At 42.5% G+C, this 22,263-nt stretch overlaps 2 protein-coding genes across 5 annotated transcripts; one reads left to right on the plus strand and one right to left on the minus strand.

Moving 5' to 3' along the window:
* Positions 1–923: 923 nt before the first annotated feature.
* ckmt1b (creatine kinase, mitochondrial 1B) lies at positions 924–18,804 on the plus strand. 2 transcript variants are annotated; one of them, NM_001293001.1, is given in 10 exon segments: positions 924–978; positions 5,774–5,974; positions 9,741–9,939; positions 12,134–12,229; positions 13,184–13,405; positions 14,670–14,755; positions 15,113–15,236; positions 17,105–17,239; positions 17,993–18,118; positions 18,575–18,804. In NM_001293001.1, coding segments are annotated over 9 exon segments (1,248 nt in total). In that variant the 5' UTR covers positions 924–978; positions 5,774–5,825; the 3' UTR covers positions 18,686–18,804.
* Positions 18,805–19,002: 198 nt separating this feature from the next.
* LOC103188472 (histamine H2 receptor-like) lies at positions 19,003–21,872 on the minus strand. Of its 3 annotated transcripts, XM_042342941.1 has the most exons (3): positions 20,534–21,872; positions 19,393–19,442; positions 19,003–19,110 (listed from the first exon to the last, which is right to left on the minus strand). In XM_042342941.1, the coding sequence occupies exons 1-3, from the start codon at positions 21,765–21,767 to the stop codon at positions 19,093–19,095; spliced, it is 1,302 nt and encodes a 433-aa protein (XP_042198875.1). In that variant the 5' UTR covers positions 21,768–21,872; the 3' UTR covers positions 19,003–19,092. The 3 variants fall into 3 exon arrangements, with proteins under 3 accessions (XP_042198875.1, XP_042198874.1, XP_007906694.2); XM_042342940.1 differs by lacking the exon at positions 19,003–19,110 and having other exon boundaries at positions 19,271–19,442; positions 20,549–21,872; XM_007908503.2 differs by lacking the exon at positions 19,003–19,110 and having other exon boundaries at positions 19,271–19,442.
* Positions 21,873–22,263: the final 391 nt, after the last annotated feature.

Below are 22,263 nucleotides of genomic sequence, written 5' to 3' on the forward strand. Positions count from 1 at the left end.
GATTCACTCCCTCCCTAGCTCATAGGCAGGACTTGGAAAGGTAGACCAGTCACTAGGGCAGGGAATCGTCCCACTCAGCTCCTCTTAGCCCTCCAAGCCAAAGCTCTAATGGGTAGGGTGGTCCTAGCTGGACAAGTAGCGGGAAAGTTTGCCAGACAGTGACATCAATGACAAGCTATGCAGTTTTAGCTGGTTACCCCAACGCACACTCTGTGGTCCCCAAGCTTTGGCTCTTGCCAACCTGCACCTAATACTCTCTGGAATTAGGTAAGCAGGATGAGTCTCTCCAGGAAGAAACTGCGTATTCCATTCCAACAATCTATCTCTGGAATTCCCACGTGCAGGTGGGATGCATGGAATTCTCAGTTTGATTTGGTTACTCTTAAGCACGGTGATCAGTTTCCGTATGTGTCAGACAAACAGCTGATAAAAAAATGTTTTTTGAGAATGGAGGGCAGGGGGGTGGGGGATTGGTTGGAATCCACCAACAGCATCACTAAATTGACTCGAATCCTAACCTGTCTTTCTGTCTTAGGTACATATGGACCTGCTGCAAATTTCCATCATTTTAGGTGTTTAATTTTTTTGTGTGTGGATTACATGCACAGTGAATACACAGCCAGATTTATTGCGTTTAAGAAAAGGGAATGTGTTGCACTTTGTGAGGCTTGTCGTTCAAACTACTTTTTAAAAAAAATACTTTCATCTTTCATCCTTCCCGTCTCAAAATGGAAGGATGAGGGATGGTCTATTGGTTGACCTGGCAGTTTACAATGAGAGGTGAAAGTCAAATCACTCGTCGCAAGAGCTGGTCGCAGAGGAAGTCCTGGCTCCAATCCCAAACATGCAACACGTATCAGCTCACCTCCAATCACATTGCAGCCAGGAATGTTAACTCTTCAGCCTGCACTGAGTTCTCTATCACTTCTCCTTCCTTCACTCGAGGTCGACGGCTGAGGCTTGACTCCTATTTCTTCGGTGAGAGATAAGTTTATTTAAAGTAGTCACTCGCTATCCTGATAATGTAGAAAACTGTTTTAATAGGATATTTCTTCACTGTTTACATTCTTGTTTAAACTCAATTCTGATCTCCTGTTGAATGCCACCCATTTCATTTACAGGGTGGATTGTAAACTGATGAATTGAAACACTTCATATTAATTTCACTCTAACGCTGCTTTTTTAATTTAACCTTAGTACATTAGATTATTGCTTCAGTTATAGCAATTACAATTGGGGTTGAGATCATCGAGCAATTAAAAAAAATTCAGATTTTAACCGTTCGTTACTACTTGAAATAGATTTTGGGGCATACAAAACATTTAGAAACCATAAAATTGAACACCAAATCAAAAAAAGTTTTTAAAATGTATTTCATGAAGACCTTTCCATTTAGTCACTTAAAAAAAAGTAATTGTAAAACCAATTACATTTTTTTTGTGTGTGGCTTAAAGGATTAAAGAGCTCAGAGTTCCTTGTCTTGTGATTATAACTGGCTCGAGTCCATTTGGATTTTGCTCCTGATTGTCTCTCCCTTGAAACTGTGTACTTTTCAAATAGTTTTATAGCTTAGTGATTGCACATCAGAGGTGTAGACTGACTTGCCTTACAATCCTTTTATTCCCCTATCATTTACATTAGTTTTTTCCATTGTGCTTAGTAACCTTAAACTGCTGTATGGTGTCATCTTGGTTCAGCCGGTAGTTGTCTCGCCTCTACGTCAGAGCTGCACACTGGGAGTTGATCTGATAATCTAGGGCTGACACTTCAGTGTGGGGACACTGCATTATTGGTTATACTGTCCTTTGGGATGAGACATTAAACCAAGGTCCTGTCTGCTTGACCTGATAGTTTCTAAAAATTCCCACATCACTACTTTAAAAGAGTGCACATCTTTTTTTCAGTTTCCGAGTTAAACTTCCTCTCTTACCAAAACTTACAAAAACAAATCAATTGATCATTCTTCTCACTTCATGTTTGTGGGACGTTGCTGGTGGCTGGCCTTTCCAACAGATTAGTTGCTATTGGCCTATGTAATTACAATCATTATACTTTAGAATAACTAACTGCATAAGCTATTTGAAATGGTTGGTGTAGTGCTGCATCAAATGCTTATTTTGTTTCAAAACCATTACTTCAAATGTTATGGTTCTCCTTTTTTNATGTGGCAATTTTCATGTTAAGCCATTAGGTCTAGTCATTATTCTGTGAATAACATTGAGATGATAAAATGATCTGTAGAATCATTTTAATATCAATGTGATTTGGGACAGTTTAAAAAAAGACAAGATATAAAAGTCTTGCTGTGAATCTATTATTGGATGTTACACTAGCTTTAATCTATTTGGGTAAACCAATTTAAACCAACATATGTTGAATGGGTCTACACCATGAGCAGTGATTAGGTAGTTGTCATTGGATTGAAAGAACCATATGTGCTAAATAAGAAGTGGGTTGCAGATACGCCAATGATTTGCTTGAGATCTGGCTTATTGAAGTACATGAAGAAATTTAGATGAACATAGTTTGTTTAGAGAATCATAGAAATTACAACATAGGAAGTTGTTCAGTCCATTGAACCTATGTTGGTGCCAGCTCCTCTAATTGCACTGAGGTAGACTGAGTACTGATAGATTACACAGCAACAACAACAAAATTACATTTGTATAGTGCCTTTCACTTTGGGAGGATGTCCCAAGGCACTGGACAATCAGTGTTTTGGACCTGAGCTAGGGGTCGGGAATAGGGGGATGGAGGGCAGGGGAGGAAGGAAAGTATTCAAAGACACGGTTGAAGAGGAGGGTCTTGAGACAGGTCTTGAAGGAGGCCAGGGAAGGAGCGAAGCGGAAGTACTGCTGGATGGCATTCCAGAGGGTGGGGGCAGAGTGGCTGAAGGCTCGCCCACTAATGGTGGGGTGGGCAAGGTGGGGAACGGGAAGCAGGCCGGAGCCCGCTAAGTGGAGGGAGCGGGCAGGATGTAAAGGATTAGGAAGTGGCAGAGGTAGGGGGGAGCAAGGCCATGGAGGGCTTTGAAGGTGAGGACCAGGATCTTGAACTGTATCCTGTGTGATGGGAAGTCAGTGGAGTCTGGCAAGGATCGGGATGATAGGGTCACGGACCCCACTGCGGGAGAGGACACGAGCTGCAGAGTTCTGGATGATGTGCAGCCTATGGAAGGAGGAGTTGGGGAGGCTGACAAGCAGGACGTTTGCATACATAGTCAAGCCTGGATGTTTTGAATGCGTGTATGAGGGTCTTGGCAGCCTGTGATGTGAGTCAGTGGCGGAGCTGGGCGAAGATGCAGAGGTGGGGGAAGGCAGAGCAGGTCATTGTACAGATGTGGGATAGAAAGGATAGTTGAAGGTCAAACAAGACGCCAAGGTTCCAGACTGGCTCAGTGAGGTGGAGTGTGCATCCTTGGAAATAAACAAAGGAATAAGATGAACATAAAATAACAACAACCTATATTTATATAGTGCCCTTCATGCGAGTAGTGTCTCAGAGTGCTGAAAAGGATGTTTCGAGGTAAAACAAGTTATTTGTTTACAAACATATTAATACAGTACATCTTGACAAAACTTCTTAATTAAGAAAATCAAACAGGGAGTCCTTCTGGAAAAACTCAAAGTACCTCACACCAAATCAAGGGATGTAGATTGTTCTCAAGAGTCAGCATCTCAGATGGACAGATATCTCAATTATGAAATTCCTTTGGGAAATAATACAAAATGGATTCCCTTATATGTTTGAAAGTGACTTTATAATAATAATAATAATAATAATCCTTGCATTTGATATAGCGCTTTTCACGTCGGGAGGACGTCCCAAAGCGCTTCACAGAACACACTGTAAAGTGAATTGACTGTATATTTGTGGGCGAACGCGGCAGCCAATTGCGCACAGCAATGTCCCACAAACAGTCGTAGATTGAAAATGACCGATTGAAAATGACCGACTTTGGATGGAGGACACAGTTTCAGTGTTATTCCACATCAACAACAACGTGCATTATTATGATAATGCCTCTCGCACAAAAGAACCACCCAAACTTCATAGAATCATAGAATTTTACAGCACAGGAGGAGGCCATTCGGCCCATCGTGCCTGTGCCAGCTCTTCGAAAGAGCTATCGAAGTAGTCCCTCTTGCCCGCTCTTACCCCACAGCCCTACAATTTTTTTCCTTTTCAAACACATATCCAATTCCCGTTTGAAAGCTACTATCGAATCTGCTTCCCCCGCCCTTTCAGGCAGTGCATTCCAGACGGTAAACAACTCTGGTTCCTTATCCAATGCAGTGGTAAAGTAGCAAACAGATGTTTATCAGAGCCGTGGTGTTTACGTGGGCGTAATGATTGATTGATAAAATGTGACGCGGGGTGATTTGAAATGGGGAACAGTCTTATAAGGTGCATTTGGTTGTTCACTGTCCGATAGCGATCCCTGTGGGATTTGGTTAGTACTGGGACCCCCAGAGCCAAACCACTGTTGTTGGAAAACATCACCTCCTCTTGTGCTCTGTCCAATAGGTTTGGTTCTGAAATGTGCGATCGCTGTGTACCGACACGTCCCAACAGCTGAATGAAATATTCCCGCAGCAGAACCATCTCCGGAATGTGTTCTAAAATATCGCACAGCAGTCAGGGGGGAAAAACATTGCCCTCCTATGTAAACAACAAGAAATTAGCACACATATAGCGTCCTAAAAGCACCAGATACACACACACACACACACACACACCCACACACATACACATACACATCCACACATACACATTCACACCCACCCACACCCACCCACCCACACACACACACACACACACACACACACACACACACACACATCCACACACACACATCCACACACACACCAACCCACACCCACCCACCCACCCACCCACACACACACCCACACACACACCCACACACACACACACACCCCCACACCCCCCCACACACACACCCCCACACACACACACCCCCACACACACACCCACACACACACACACACACCCCCACACCCCCCCACACACACACACCCACACACCCACACACACACACATCCACACACACACCCACACCCACACACACACAAGTGGCTATTAAAATAGAAGTGTAACGTTACCCGTTGCAGCAGAAACTGACTACAGCAGTTGATTCGTAAGAGAAATGATTAATAAAGAGAATAAATAAAGCTAAATCAATTTTTTTTAAAAATACATATACACATGTAATATAATCTCTACTTTTTGAAGTAAAAGAAAACTCTTGTTGGCTTACACTCATGTGACAAAATCTCCCATTGGAAATGTATACATATACACAGTAAATGTATATACCGTATATGTATATAATATATACTGTATATCTATAATGTATATATATATACTGTGCAATATGCACGCGGGGGGGAAGGGGGGAGTCAAGATTTCATACACATGCAATGCACACACACACACACACACACACACACACAGGTGAAGATGCACAAACACCTAATGTTATTGCTGAACGAGAATTCCTTCAGATTTTTTCTGGGATTAACGTTGTGGTCTCAACGGGTTTCTCGGGGAAAAGGGGAACAGCCGCCACAGCCACTGCGGCATTTCTGATCACGCAGTGCTGTCATCTCTCTCTCTCTCTCTCTCTCTCTGTGTGTCTCTCTCTCTCACACACACACACACTCACTCACTCACTCTCTCACTCTCGGTTTGCATTCGGGTCACGTCCTCCAGCTTTGCCCTTGAGTCCCTCCTGTGGCTTTTCCTCCCGCAGGTTTCTGCTGCCTCTCTCCCTCTCCGTCTCAGAGTCCCCCCCTCCCAGAACCATGGCCAGCACTTTCTCTCGGATTTTCTCAAGCAGAAGGACCGGTGGCATCCTGTCCTTGGTGGGAGCTGGATCCCTGGCCACTGGCTTTCTGCTGGGCAGGGACCATGTCAAAGCAGTGGCTGAGAGAAGGAACCTGTATCCTGCCAGGTAAGTGCAGAGTGAACCCCATTCAGCCAGGGGTGGGGGGTGGGGGGTGGTATCTGGATGCCAACCCCACCAGAGTCATCAAGTGGGAAATTAAAATCAACAGCAATAATAATAATAATAATCCTTGCATTTGATACAGCGCCTGATCACGTCTTCGAGACGTCTCGAAGCGCTTCACGAGACGGGCCGTTAAGCGAATTGACGGTGTGCCCCGTGGGCTGAAATGCGACCCCACCTCTCCCACCCAAAAAAAATAATCTTAAAATAAATTAGTCGAATCAGCAGTCCACGGGTTTGTTTTAGCAGATTACAAAGTCGACGGCTTGGGTTTTTTTTTTTGAAAGGCGAATCATTTTTTTAAACCCATATTTGGGGTTCTGGAGAACGTACTTTTTTCGGTTTCAAAAGTACATTTTTGCAAACAATTGCTGATGGACGGATTAATTGCCTAATTGCTGTAAGGTGTTTGCACGTTTCTTGGTTCATTTGATTTTTAAAATGATTTAAATAAAATGCTTTTTTTAAAACTGAAGGTCAGTGAAGACATGTCCCACAATCACAGCTCCTCGCTCTGTTCCTTTGGGACATGGGATGTTCCCCATCCCCCATCCCCCGACCTCTCTTTAGTTCAGGAAAGAATCTGAAAGTAATTGCATGTTATTACACATTATTTACGCCAACTTGAAGAGATAAAGGGAAAAAAATCTGGCTTAATTAACAAGAGCCCAAGCGGATGGATGCAGCCATTTTTACATAAAGCTATATTTCCAGAAGAGAATGACAGTGAATGAGTAAAACACTGGTGTAAATGTTGATATCTACCAGCTAATACCTTCTGAATCTGAAGCACCTGTACTACAGCTGTGCACCTGTTTGTCCCATTGAATGGGTGTCGCCTTTATTTTTTTACATTTATTTTCCTTCTTATTATACTGATAGATTCAAGTTAAGATGTTGCAAGATTTATGTAGATCCATATTTTTAAAGAAAATTAAAAATCAGGCATTAAACAATTGTAAACTGTCTCTGATTTCTACTGAAAGTGGGGAATGAGTGGGACAGTGAGCTGAGTGCAGAGAGGTAATATATTACAGGGAAGAGTGAAGTCAGTAAAAGGAGGAGAATGCAAAATTAACACCTTAATATGGACTCTTGGAAGTGAAATCCATCTTTACAAAAATGGAATTTTGATTTGTCTATATAGCAACATTAATAATTCTGAGATATTATTACAATTTCCACTTTTTATCAAAGCATCTCATACAAATTGTTAATTTTATCATGTATAATCTTATACATTATATCATTGCAAGGCTGACTCTAAACATCAGAGCCAAGCTAAATGCTATTAACTTTTTGTTCCATTGCTTAATTTCTGTGGCTGAATCCTAACTACAGGCAGCTACAGGCCAAAAGGGTATTAACTTCATATTAAACTCCTTAACCCAGATTAAATTTTACACAGCACCATCCAATTTGCTATACGGCTCGAGCACAGTAACATTAATACGCTATTTAAATATTCATGCCTGTATTAATAGTGCTACAGCACAATCTATAACCACGAGCCAGAAACAGCATGCACAAAAATTGGTTCAGTTCTGATGAATTATTTAAATCGTCTTTCCTTAAAAATATATCACATGACCTATAACTTGACCCCCCCCCGTTTACAGCAGAGTAACTAATCCGGCAATGTGCTTTAGATTTCAGATCCTGCAGTTTGTTTCAAGTTGACTTAATGCAGCTTCTCCTTAAATCTCTATGGATCAATAATGCCAAGTAATCTCACTCCCAACACAGTGACAATCTATTGCAACAAACAAAGCTACTGAGCTACAGCTGCAGTGAAGCCCACCACTAATTATCTTGCTAATGAAAACATCCCTTCCACTTCCAGCTCAGGAAGCCTATGATCATGTTAGTTCCCTCACTGGAGCTATCTAATCCCAAATCACACTGAACGTTCAATGTTTTAATGTTCAGTTCCTTTTTGAAAGTTCACCATACCAGCACCTATGCTGGTAATTTGTTGTAGTATGCACAAAGTGTTTCTTTTTAAGTATATTTTAAAGACTATAGCCTAGGGTTGTGGAAGAATATAGATTACACGCTCCCTTCTATATTACATGATACTTGGATATATATAAGGCTGACTCTGAACATCAGAGCAAAGCTAAATGCTATTAAATTTTGTACCATTTCTTAATTTCTGTGCTAAATCCTAACAAACAGACAGCTGCATGCCAGGCAGGTATTAACTTCATATTAAACTCTTTGCATTCAATTGAGTTGTCCTGTATTATATTCCGAAGGTGCAGGTTAAAATAAACTACACACAAAGCCAACCACGGAAGTAAACAGAACTTTAAAACAATTTATTTTCTAAATGTGCAGGTGATATGTGATCTCAGAAAACAAATCCATGAAATGCACAGTCCGATGGGAAGGCAGGAGAAGGGAATAACTCTTTTGATTTAATGCCTTGGTGAGGCTGGAAGGGCGGGGCTGATTGGAGATATGGGGAGAACAAGAGCCATGGTATCTGCACATTACACCAGGAAGCCAATAGAGATCATTCACAATGAGGCAGATGTCAACACCAGCCACCTGATCGAATGGACCGGGAATCATAGAAATTACAGTTTAAAAAGAGGTCTTTTGGCTCATGGAAAACAATGATCATTATGTTAGTTCCACTAATTGGAGCTATCCAACTCCAATCCCAATTCTCTGCGCTTTTCCCTTGGTCTTGTTCCTACTCCTCCTTTTATGCAATTCCATTTTAAATGTTAAGGATTCCCTTTAAATTTTAAAACATTTCTATATCTAGATAGATCTGGTGGATTCTTGCTTAAATATGATACTAAAATAACTGTAGTCTTATGTGTGCTTCATAATATAGAATCATAGAATATTCAGCACAGAAATAAATCACTGTTTTTCTCCACATGAGCTTCCTTTCTTTTCTCGGCTGTGCCTCTGTTTTAGTCAGTCTACACACCGCCTCCACTCTGGCTCATATGAGGCAGTGCGGAGAGACAGGAAGAGAGGCAGAGCGGGAGGTAAGAGGCAGCGTAGAGAGCAGGAGCCACGTCCAGCAGCAATAGAGCTGATCTTAGTGGTGCTGAAAAACAGATTTTGATGCACACAGTGTTGATGAATTTATGCACTTTCTGGATTTCATATCACACCTTGAGTGTGAGAAAACTCCATGAGAAATGCTAAAGCATGTGAAACAGAATCACTTGGTGGTATCAACATTTCCGTATGTGGCAGTTGCTCTTTGTGTGTTCTTAACACTACCCAGTAACAGTCTGTGACTGTGAACACTTGTTCTCAAAGGTGAGTCTCTTCAAAAAATCACTCAGATCTTTAATGATCCAGGATAGATTGAATGCACTCACAATCCCGTCTATGAAGCACAATTTGACACTTATACAATGTTTTGATCATGTAGTTGACATGTTTGCAACTATTTAGTCATGTAAGAAAGTATTTTTAAAAATACCTTGTGGGCGTAGTACAAAGGACCCCCAAATGTGATCTGCCTTTGGGCTCCCAGATCCCTTAATCTGACCCTGCTGGTAACCTCTTATCTCCATTCATGAAAATTGGGACCCTTCACACATCTACACTGCAGCTGAACTCGAACTGCAATCTCCCTGTGGTGAGATCACTTTGATCGATCCACCTGTTAACTAATATCTATCAGATTCTGTTATTCAATATCCCTAATGTAGCTTCATTCTGCTTTGCGTCTCAGTGCCGATTTCCCTGATCTTACAAAGCACAACAATTGCATGGCGTCCTGCTTGACCCCAGGTCTGTATGCCAGGCTCCGGGACAAAGCTACTCCTGCTGGCTGGACACTGGATCAGTGTATCCAGACGGGAGTGGACAACCCCGGACATCCTTTCATCAAAACTGTGGGCATGGTGGCAGGTGATGAAGAATCCTATGAGGTAAGGGAGGTTTTGTTAGTTAAAACTGTCTGTGTGTCAATAGAGTGAACAGAAGGCTACAGTACTCAGCTTAGGTGTCAGTCAGGCTCAGTTAGTAATTCTCTCGCCTCTGATCAGAAAGTTGTGAGTTTAAGTCCCACATAAAAATGTTGATCTCACATAGTCTAGGCTGGCAATGTAGTGTAGCGCAGGAGTGAGCTGGATTGTTGCAGCTTCTGTTCCTTTGGATGAGATGTTAAACCGTGGTCTTATGTGCCCATTCTTAATATACGTTTGGGAACAACTCAAGACACTAAAGATCTGGTTTAAAGTCCTGGAATGCCTGAACTCTTGCCAAGGAAACTACACAGGATGTGGAATTCCCAATTGCCTGAATTATTTGAAGATTTACAAAGTGGTAGAAAATAAGTGTGCAACTCCAGGGCTTCATGCACAAATGGCAGATTAGGCGTGCAAACTCAGGCCTCCATACGCAAACAAAATAGAGCAGGTATGTTAGCCCCAGGGCCCATACATAAATGCTAGAGAAGAGTTGTGCTAGTGTGGATCCCATGCATGGATGATCATTGATTTTTTTTGGAAAAGCATATGTTCCAATTTGGCTTTGTTGGCTCCTTAAGGTTTCAGGTGAATTCGAGATTAGTTTGACTTCTGTCATGGAAGTGTCAAGAATCAGGAGGGAGAGGGGTGAGGGTGGGGTCAGAGTACATTGATTTCAGCGCACTGATAAAGAAAAATAATGCATGGGATTGTACTCCATATTACCTATCACATAACTTAGAAAATACTGAGAAAAGCAAAAGCTAAGGCTCAGTCTGCCTTATCAAACTGATTGTCTGAAAAGATTGATTATTAAAACCCATTTCAAGATGTCTGGTAGCTCTGAGTTTCTGTAAACATTCCACCGCCTCACTCTTTATTCTATGAAACCATTACAATCAGTTCTACAAAAGTACCTTTGTCGTGGGTTTCTCCGATTTTCATATTGTAGAGCACAGAAAATGGTCACCATTTCATCCAGTCTGGATGCTGAGATACTGAACATGACTGTAATTGACATATACCAACTGCAGAAAGTAACTGATTAACAATTATAATGGTTAAATTAGGCTGTGAAATTTAAATTTTTACAGTCTTCAGATAATAAGTACCTCTCAGCCTCTCATTAGACTGAAATCTCTGTTGGCTTGATCCTTGTTAGTGTTAATGATTTACTGCTTTTATTGGCTGTGAAACTCTTTTAGTGAATGATCAGCAACAATCAGGTCAGGGCTATTGTGCTCTGAATTCTCTTTCTGCCCTAGTGTCTTGCCACACAAATATCAACCACTCTGCTATTGGGGATAAGGTGTTCTACCATTGGACCTTTAGAAATGTTAGAGAAAGGGCATTTGGGACAAAAGGCCCTATTTTGTTCCTGCTTCATCTTGATCCCATTATTAATTCTCTCCCTCTCTGTTCTTATCTGCACCATACTCTATTTCCATCCATGAGTGGCCATTATTTTTGTGTAATCTTGGACAGTGAGAAATATTTGGAGGAGAGCAACAGGAAAGACATAATAAAACATTGAATCCTTTCCTCCTCAGGCATCCAAACACACACACACCTACCTATCCAATGGACACTAACTCCTGACGGATTCTCTGTCTTTGACAGGAACTAGTGACTAACCCTGCAACCTTCTGGTCTGTACAAGAGAGCTGACAATTTTATTTTTTAACCTTTTGCTGAGTCTAATCTAGTCTAAAAACATTGTGCTGTTATTGCAAGCTAGAGGGAATTCACAGTGTTTAACAGCCAGGGTTCAGCAGGATGAAGCAATTTAATTACCTTGGCTGTGCATAAATAAAATAATTTCTCATTAAACTGACCATAAATAAATGAGAGCAGCCAGACAGTGCAGGGATATTGCCATCCTGTAATCTGCTAATTGTAGCCTAGTTGAAATGAATTGGATTATTCCCTTCTCCCACCTGCTGTGATTGATGCTGGGTTAAATTGGCACAACATGCTCTGGAACTAGTAAGCAGGGGGTTTACAGTCCCACACTACTTTGATCACCAGGTTAGATGTTATTTGCATTGGATGTCACACACAAGATATCACGTCTGCTGACCACAAAGTTAGAGGTTTTCACAGGCACAAAGAAGAGGCGGACATAACTGATGGTTGCATTCTCTCTCATTGGCAGGTCTTTGCTGATGTCTTTAACCCTGTTATTTTGGAAAGACACAATGGTTATGATGTCAAGGTCATGAGGCATCCTACGGATCTGGATAGCAGCAAAGTGAGTCAGCTCAGGAAATAATACATTTTTAAACATGTCCACATTTATCCGAAGTTTACCGAGGTCGTAACTGTGGGCGGAAAAATATGATGAAGAATACAATAATAAATCTGACAACGTTCAGGTGAAACGTTAAAACAGAGTCATTGATGCCTGTTCAGGTGAAAGTTGAAGATCCATGTCGCTATTCAAATATGGAAGAGAGTTCTTCCTAGTGTCCTGAACAGCAAACTTCCGTCTTTATCTCATGGCTCACCCACCCCCCCCACATTCAAAACTCTTAACTATCCAACGGGAAAACCTTCCAAAATGAAAGGCTCCGTATAAATGTAATTTTGTTAATGTTATTATATCTCCTTTGGGTCGCTTTTAATTTCCATCACAGATTTTTTGGGGGATCTTTTAAAGACCATCCCAACAAAGCAATACTGACACAAAGGGGAAAAATATCTGGGTCGTTACCAAAAATAAACAAAGTGAGCAGTTGGGAGAATATTTTTCTTAACACATAGGGGTTGTTAGGAAAATGGAATGTCTTACCAAGAACTGTAATTGAGCAAGATCTATAATAGCATTTTTTTTAACAATAACAAATTACATTTGTGTAGGGCTTTTCACGTCGGTAGGACGTCCCAAGGCGCTGAAATTTCACGTTCTTTCATTTACCAAATTTTTTTTTGAAAATAAAAGAGAATTAAACACACTATTTGAAAAGGACAATACAAAGACATATGGAGAGAAGACAGGGGAGCGGGACTAAATAGATAAAGCTCACAACGAGCCACAGAGCTCATTCACAATGGGCTGAATGGCCTCCTTCGGTGCTGAAACATTTGGCGATTCCATTTATGCTACTCCTCTCCAAAAAAAGTAAACTGTTTCATTAAGCGAACAAACGGGTACACAAGATCCGCTGTTATTTAACGTCACCGCTTGCATTTTATTTCTCTGCAGATCAAACAGGGGATGTTTGATGAAAAGTACGTCCTCTCCTCGCGTGTGCGGACTGGTCGCAGCATCCGTGGGCTGAGTATGCCCCCGGCCTGCTCCAGAGCCGAACGGAGGGAGGTGGAGAGGGTGGTCACGGATGCCCTGTCTGGCTTAAAGGGAGATCTGACTGGCAAATACTACAAACTCTCCAACATGACCGACAAAGAGCAGCAGCAGCTGATCGATGTAAGAAATTCAAAGAGCAAAGCGTCCTTCATACACACACACACACACACACAATGCATTCCTTAGCCTTCCTTTACGACAGGACCAAATACTTATCCATTTCCATCCAGATTCCTTCGCAGTTTTTAATTAAAATGGAGGGAATCAGATAGATGGAGGCAGAAAAAAATAAAATGAAAGGGAATGTGGAGCAAGTTGGTTCACGTAAAGGAAAGCATCAGCGCAGATTTGGGAAGCCATATGGTCTGTTTCTGAGCTGTGGTTGTAAGAGCCACCATGTTGAGACAATGATGAGCCCAACACACCATATGCTGAACATTCTGGTTTCAGATATCAAGAGGGAAGCAAGCATCTGCAGTGAGGTGGAATTTCTCAGCTTGTGTTTCTAGTCTCGGAGTGTCTCTATAATCGGTATCAGGATTAGTACAGTAATATAATTTCTGCTTCGCCCACAGGTTAGGTCTCAAGTGATAATTAAAAAGTATAAATTACTAGGTCTGTTAAATGCATCTTTAGTCTGGTCCAGATCTCTCCAAACCTTGCATCTATTTCTATAATTTTATCAAGAGTTTGGGTCACCTACCGGCTCAGTGGCTGAAGACACCAGCTGATGTGGAACTGAGCCACACAGACTGGGACTATCCCAAGTTCCATCCCCAGCCTGAGCTCAATTACTGTCGTCAGACAGGGCAGGAGCTCAGTGGACAATTGGCCTTGGTCCCACCCACCGCCACCCTCCCCTCACCACTCCCCCCNAACCCATATACTAAATTAGGAAGAGGAAAAATATTCAATCAGGGTTCCAATATCTGGTCATTAAACCAGAGATAGCCCCTCCATCTGCTGAAATGTGTGTTAGCATGTGGACATCAGGCGAGGATGGCCTTACCTTATTTTTGATAGGTAAGGGTATCGAGGGATATGAGGCAAAGGTGGGTATTTGGAGTTGAGATATCGATCAGCCATGATTTAATGGAATGGCAGAACAGCTTGAGGGTCTGAATGGCCTACTCCTGTTCCTATGAGAACAGGATCAGGAGAGCATCATCTGTGATGTTGACTATCACTCTCTGTTACAAAGCTCACAAACACAAAATGGCCAATCAGGGCAAGATACAGGGGAGAAGGAGGAGCGGGGAGGGGGAGAGGGGGAAACAAAAACTGCAAAAATTGAATTTCTCTCTCATTTTTAAAACAAAATAGATGATGTTTTTAGTGTTGCAAGTTACTCGGTGTAATTGAATGTGGGAATCTTTCTCTTTAGGACCACTTCCTGTTTGACAAACCAGTGTCTCCTTTACTGATGTCAGCAGGGATGGCGAGAGATTGGCCAGATGCCCGTGGGATCTGGTGAGTTTTTCCTTTGACCGGTCTCTCTTCCTCACCTGAACTCTTCCTCTGTGAGGGACCATTTCCAACCCTGCAAGTCACCCAGCCAGTGACCCGGTCACTAGTTCAAATCCGAGACTTGTCTGCCACTGAGATCAGTTAGCTAAACCGGTTAGCTAAACTCCAGTCACTGATCCGGACAGATTAATCCATTGCTTTTGATGGCGTTACACAGATGTGGAAGCTGGTCATTGAGTTAAGGGCATTGGGATCCAAATCAAAAGGTATCTTAGATATCAACTAGGAATTTTCTGGATATGTGGAAGATGAACCACCCTTCTAAATCTACCCCACTCTGTCTCACTCTCTGCTTTCCAGGCACAACAATGAGAAAACCTTCTTAATCTGGATTAATGAGGAGGATCACACCCGGGTCATCTCCATGGAGAAAGGCGGCAACATGAAGAGGGTGTTTGATAGGTTCTGCCGGGGACTCAAGGAGGTAATTCAACTTCAGCTACAGAGAAATCAGAGCCGTGCCTGGAGATCCTGACCAATAACTCAACGTTCATCTCCTGGCTGTTTATGGGACCTTGCTGGGTGCAAATGGCCGTTGCATTTATACACAAAGATAATCACTATGATGAGCACTTTGAGATGTTTCAACATAGTCACATGCTACAAAAAAAAGACTTTTTCACGTAGATGTATAATGTTTGACATTAATTATGTAGTTACATGAAATCCAATAACAGTATTGCAGGCAACTTATTCCCTTTACATTCTTTACACGGATAACAATTCTTTCAGAGAGCTGGCACAGGCTCGATGGATTGATTTACCTCCCTGTTATAATGCAGTATTTTAGGTACATTAAATTGGACCCCATGGCCAGTGATCCTATTCTGGGTTATCAGGTTGTTCCCACTGACAATACTTTTAGCTACTGGTGCAGATGCTTTGCTTCTGGCAATACTCTTACAGTCAGAGCTGGAAGTGACGTCAATATTGACCAGATGACCCAGAAGCAGGTCTAGTGTCCAATTGTATTTGTACTGCACATCTGGTACAGTGCTGGTGCACAATCTATTGTTCACGTTATAACTTGGTCAGACTGGACTTCCTGAAGTGTAAAATTCTATGATTCATAATCCCATTTAAAAGGGAATTAGATAAATACTTGACAAAAATAAATATTAAAGGGTACGGTATGGGGGAAAAAGAGCAGAGAAATGGGTTTAAGGAAGATAGACATAGTGGGGGAGCTCGCTGGATGGATACGGAGCAGGAGAATGACAATGAAGTAGAGTTCCAGTTGGGGAGTTAGCACCTGCACGGACACAATAACCTGTGTTGTATGATTTTATATTTCTATGATTCAGCCCCACACATCCACTTGTTCAAAAACTTTCAGGGAAAGACTTGCCTCATTCAGATTCCTTGCTTCATAATTAAACCTCATCCTGGCCTATACGTTCGACACAATGTCCATCAGACCGTTCTCCATCCGACTTCAATTCGCAAACTACCTGCTTAGTATTCTATGTGCTTCTTGCTGCCTGTCACCTCCTTTCATCACAGAGTCAGGGAACCAGCATCAGTCGAAAGCTAACCACAGCATGAAAGCAATTGTTCTGTCTCTCACTGCTACGAGCAGAGCTCTGCTTATTGTGTGCACAAATCCCTCACCACAAATTCTTTCACGCAATAGCATTATTCTATTCAAACTTCAATGGAGATTAGGGATGTGAATCTGTACATTAAGATCTCCCCACTGTATGCGAGAGGAAGGGGAAGAGAACTGACCCAATGCAAACTTAACACTGCGTTTAAAAGTACTTGCACAAGACACAATAGTTCCTATGATATCAAAACGTCTCAAAATACTTCACAACTAGTTATTGTCAAGGGTAATAATGACTATATATTTGTTGACAAACATAATAAGCATTTTGCACACAGCAAGGTGTGAAAGCAACCATAAAGTGAATGACCAACCTTGGTGGAGATTGATGTGCGTATTGTCATGGCATCTTTAACAGTCACCTCAACAGCCAGACGGAACCTCAGTTGAATATCTTGTCTCAAAGGCAGAATTTCAAACAATATAGTGCTCCCCCAGCATTTCACTGGAGTGTTAGTTTCTGGATTATAAACTCAAGTCCCAATGTGGGGGCTTGAACTGACAAATTTCTGATCTAGAGACGAGAGTGCTACCAACTTACCCAAATAAGCACTTTAAGGAACCTGAAGAAGAATTATCCATTACATTTCACTTTAGTTTGATTTGTGCCATTTACTTGTCTCAACCCAACCTGTGGACATGTCAGACAGTCCACTCCTTACATGTGAATGATTGTTCTTTTCTAGGTGGAGAGGCTGATTTATGAGAAGGGATGGGAGTTCATGTGGAACGAGAGATTAGGATATATCCTGACCTGCCCATCTAACCTGGGCACCGGACTCCGGGCTGGTGTCCACGTCAAGTTGCCTATGCTCAGCAAGGTACCCGCTATATTCTCTTCATAATGTTGCTTCATATTGGTGGATTGCATGATCGGACACTGGAAGCCACGATGGGCAATACCCTTTCTGTGAATCATGGCTTGACAGTGCTCAGCGAAGGAGATATTTATTCAAAGTACTAAGCACTATGGGCTGTGTATTGAAATAGCTGTCTTGCCCCACAGTCACTTGGTAACTGGGCCAGGATTGGGTTGTTCACATTGTTGGGATAGTGTAGAGGAGGATTTACTCGGTATATAACCTATGCTGTACCTGACCTGGAAATGCTGGATAGGGCAATGTAGAGATTGGTTTACTCTGTATCTAACCAGTGCTGTACTGTGGAGTGCTGCATGGGATAGTGTAGGAGGAGCTTTTACTCTGTATCTAACCTGTTTGTATCTAACAAACTCTGTGCTTGACCTGGGAGGCTGGATCAAATGAGATGTTCCATTCCCAAAACTAACACTGTTTCATCGCAATAAGCGTAAAGCCTTTTAAGGCTAGTATGAGCTGGTTAAGCACTGAAACATGAGGAGCTACATCTCCTCTTCAAGATTTATAATCATTTTCATCTTCACTTAAAACCTACCCCAATTCTCTGAGGCCCTGATTTCATCTTGTCTTAGCCCGTGACACAATTTTTTTTAAAATTCTACAATTCTGGGTGACCTTTAAAATTAAGGAAAATAAATTGAACGTGTAAAAGGTGGGTGGAATCTCGGGGCTCTGTAAACTGTTGCTATGTTACAGGACCCTCGATTCAACAAGATCCTGGAGAACCTACGGCTGCAGAAACGTGGAACCGGAGGAGTGGACACCGCTGCCGTTGGGGGAACCTTCGATATCTCCAACCTGGACCGTCTGGGCAAATCCGAGGTCAGTAACTGGTTTCATTTCCTCCTCGTCTCCCTGCTAGGCTTGCTTTAGGGACAACTACATGGTCCCAGAATTCCATCTCAGGGAAGCCCCGATGCAGATAGAGCCACAGCGCACAGCCTCGTTCCGCGTTTCGCCCACAAAAATGCAGTCAATTCACTTAACAGTATATCCTGTGAAACGTTTTGAGACGTCTCGAAGACGTGATAATGGAAGATTATTGTTATTATTATGACTTGCATGATTCTAACATTCTGTCGCTTGTACAACCTTATCCAGGCATAATAATAATAATAATAATCCTTGCATTTGATATAGCGCTTTTCACATCTTCTAGACGTCTCAAAGCGCTTCACAGAATAAGCTGTAAAGTGAATTGACCGTATATTTGCGGGCGAAATTTCTCCCGAAACGCTGGCAGATAATGTGCCGATAATTTCTTTTTTTCTCTCTTAGGTGGAATTGGTGCAGATGGTGGTCGATGGGGTCAACTACTTAGTAGAGTGTGAGAAAAAACTAGAAAGAGGCCAAGATATCAAGATCCCAGCTTCTGTGATCAAACGCTAGTTTCTCCCAGCTAAAATCTGTGACTCTAACCGTGTGATGTACAGTGGAACACTCTGCATGGTTACACATTCGCTTTCCATTGTATTCAATGTCTAAATGAATAAACATCTCGACTATCCAAACTGGTTATATTTAATTTTATCAAAAAGACATTACTGGTGCAAATTAAAACCACAAATGTGAAAATGCATTAAAAAAAAAGTATCAAATGCAGAATACTGTTTTGTGGCATGTCATCCTGTAACAATCCAAATGCTCACAGCCAGGCAAACACGATTATAATGTCATACTTTGTGAACAAATATACAATTTTTTTGAAAAAAAGGTAAAAAAAAATATACTCTGAGTCATAAGCGTAAAAGTGATTCTATTGAATTTCCAGTCACTGAAGCAGTTCTGGAAGTGTATCAGCAGCCAGTGGTTGTCTGTAAAATAAAAGGATTTGTTGCTGTTTCAGTATTAGGAGAGGTGGCTTCAGAGCACGGCAGGATCATCAATCACACTGTGCACCAACAAGCTGCAGCCACTACAGCAACAACAGCTGAACACTGGTGGAGCTTGACTCCGATATAGCTTAACAGTGGTAGAGCCTGACTCCGAGTCGGGTGTTGGGGGGGGGGGAAAGACTACAGGGTTGGCTCGACAGTGTGCGGAGAAGAGCTCTCTTGGCTAAATGTTCTGCATCTGGTCTCATCAATGGACTCTACCTGAAGGGTGGAATGTCCCCCACGCGGTGGTGATGCTGTGGGTCGTAGCTCTAAGGAAAGCAGACGAGAAGCAGTCAGTACCCAGCTTTGAGGGAGGGAGAATCACACTCAAAAGGTCACCTACTTCAACTGTTGTGTATTTCCAGGCACGGGTGGGGGAGGGGGCATTCTGAGTTGAGTCGCCTCACCTCCATTCCCTAAAGGCTTTTGAATCCTTTTATTTTCTACTTAGATTGGCTTTACAGACACTGTGTGTGACCCTTTGCATTGATGTCAAAGGTATCAGAGCCAAACTTGATCCAGTGCTCACCTGATGCCCATACACTTTCCAGCAGAGGGTGTCCAGACAGCATTAAGGATCAGATAGCGCTCGCTCTCTCTAACCTCAGGGCTGCTGAGCCCCTAACTTCCACCTGGTCATGGCCCATAGAACCATTTTTTCATAAGATTGCACAGAATTATGAAAAATTCTAAAATTCAGTCTTCACTTGGGACCTAGCTTTCTGCAGTTCTTAAAACTAACTAACTTCCAGCTTCCAAATCAATACTGCATTTTTCACATATTCTGCAACACCTTAATTTCTGAGACAAAATGGGTTTTACAACCTAGGATTAGGTGGAATTTGGTCACCAGCTGCTGCCCTGACCAGAATCAGCTAACTCAGCACAGATCAGGATAGGAATCTGTGACCTCTAGTTGTGGCTATAGGTGTTACACTGGGTAGTGAATTTACCAAGCGTGTCATTAGGGCAGCTTGAACCCCCCCAAAAAATAATACATTTAACTGTAATCTTCCACCTTTGAGTTGTTTCTGTGTATAAAGAGCACAGACTATCTGTCAGCTTTCATTCACAAATCTTTTACTTTACCTTCAGAGATAGCACACTAATATCCCAAGACAAATGCCAATTACAATATCCCAAAGCTATAATATTTATAGTTCAGCCTCTCGGCTGTAATAGGATAGAATACAATGAGATAAATCCCAACAGCTTGATACCTAAGCTCAACTCTGTAACTAACCTGTACTGTACCTAACCTGAGAGTGCTGGATTGGACACTGTGGAGGGAGCTTTACTGTGTATGTATTTCACCGGGAAATTCTAGATGCTAACACTGGTGCTTAAAATCCTCACTTACCCCTAGTGACGTTACCTGGAGGTACAGAGGTAGTACTCGACATGAGTTCGAAAGTGGTCCTGCTCTCAGCCTTGTTGGTGCTGAAATTGTGTACGTTCAGATTGGGTTTTCCAACTTGCTTTGTGCTCTGCTTAGCTGAGAGCCCGACCCACCGGTGCCAGTACTCCTTACAGCAATGCCTGAATTGACGATTTAAAAATGCGTACAGAACCGGGTTTAGGATACAATTGAGGAAAGTCAGCCAACAGGAGAAAAAGTCCAGCATCTGTGGAATTCTGGTCCCTGACCCAGAGCTGTGCCAGAAGTTCACAATAAAATAGGGTGTCCAGGTGAAGAAGTAGGTTGCTACAACAGCGCTGATCGTTTTGGCTGTTTTGGATTCCATTCTCATATCCAGCGAGTTGTTGAATCTGGCCCTAACCTTTCTCTTGAGAGAAAAGCTTGGATTGGATGCTACAAAACTGGCCCATTTTCTTTGCAGGCTGTCCCGTCCCAATCTGAACCTTCTATTGTCTGTGGGCAATATGTTATCTTCATGCCCAGAGAGAGAAACGCTGGTGAGTTGGCTGGCCCTATATTTTATATGATTATGCATGACCTGATATATAAGGTAATAGGAGACCAGAACTGTTGTCAAAGCCACTGCGTAGATCCAGATAAAAATGTAGATACCATACACCAGACTGGAACCCCCATCAGACCAGCTGTACTCACACAAACACCTGGTGGGAGAGAACTTGAATAGGCCAATTCCAAAGAGCGGTGGGATCCCGTAGATCACGCCATTCCACCACACAAACACAATCATTTTCTTAGCTTTCTCTCGCGTTATGGTAAGTATGAACGGCTTTGCAATCACATAATATCTGTCCAACGCAACCCCAGCCACCGACAGGATGGAGATATTCTGCAAGGAAAGAGTCACAAAGCCGGCGATCTGACAAAATGTTCCACCCAGGGGCCAACTCTGAGCCACGATTGCCATGATAATGAAAGGCAGGCCCAAAAGAGCAATCAGGAAATCAGCCATGGCCAAGGAGAACACAAACATGTTGGTGACGTTTCTCAGGGAACGACACTTGTAGAGCAGCACCAGGACTGTAACATTCAGTGGGAGGCCGATGATTAGGATGAGGAGGTAAAGAAAGGTCTGAATTGCGGTCTCTGCTGTTGAGTATTGATGATTGTTATCGGATGCGGTCAGCCCAGGGAGGGCCACATCTAGACTGCTCATCTTCAACACCTGTTACACCATCAACTCCAGGATAAAGTTTTCACTCAATCAAGCAAAGGTCTTCAGCATTGGCCATTCGAGAGTGAGCTTAAACAGGAGACCACCAGCCTCAGTGTGTTATCCCTTTCTCAATACAATCTGGATCTCTCAGCATTTGAAAATAACACTAACTGAGGCTGATTCGTCTTTCTTCTCATTTGGTGAGTCACTGGAAACCCTTAAACAGCGGACAATTGCAGTACCGCTGATGCAAACGTGCAAAATTCAGTGTGGGAGAAGTTTCTTCCAATTGCCATGGGGGCTGGGAAACATTTATCTTTTTTGGCAGGACGCCTTCACAGAGATTTTAAATTGCTTTTGAAAGTCCTGCAATTGTGCAATAGGGTCATATGCCCCAAATGGATTTTTTGATCTTCTCGCTCAGTAACCCAACGCCAGACTGCAGGCTTCCCTGGGGCACGCACGGCGTCTCAGCATTCCACTGAATTTGAGGGTT

This window comes from Callorhinchus milii, unplaced genomic scaffold (genome assembly GCF_018977255.1).
Source record: "Callorhinchus milii isolate IMCB2004 unplaced genomic scaffold, IMCB_Cmil_1.0 Scaffold22, whole genome shotgun sequence".
Classification (NCBI taxonomy): Eukaryota; Metazoa; Chordata; class Chondrichthyes; order Chimaeriformes; family Callorhinchidae; genus Callorhinchus; species Callorhinchus milii.

What these genes read in the sequence shown, in the direction of transcription:
- LOC103188472 (XM_007908503.2), bottom strand. Translation starts at nt 21,767, where the DNA reads ATGAGCAGTCTAGATGTGGCCCTCCCTGGGCTGACCGCATCCGATAAC. An exon ending in TCCAGGTAACGTCACTAGGG is followed by an intron (nt 19,443 to 20,533) that starts GTAAGTGAGGAT and finishes TGCTTTCCTTAG; the next exon opens with AGCTACGACCCACAGCATCA.
- ckmt1b (XM_042342899.1), top strand. Translation starts at nt 5,826, where the DNA reads ATGGCCAGCACTTTCTCTCGGATTTTCTCAAGCAGAAGGACCGGTGGC. An exon ending in CGGATCTGGATAGCAGCAAA is followed by an intron (nt 12,230 to 13,183) that starts GTGAGTCAGCTC and finishes ATTTCTCTGCAG; the next exon opens with ATCAAACAGGGGATGTTTGA. An exon ending in ACCGTCTGGGCAAATCCGAG is followed by an intron (nt 18,119 to 18,574) that starts GTCAGTAACTGG and finishes TTTCTCTCTTAG; the next exon opens with GTGGAATTGGTGCAGATGGT.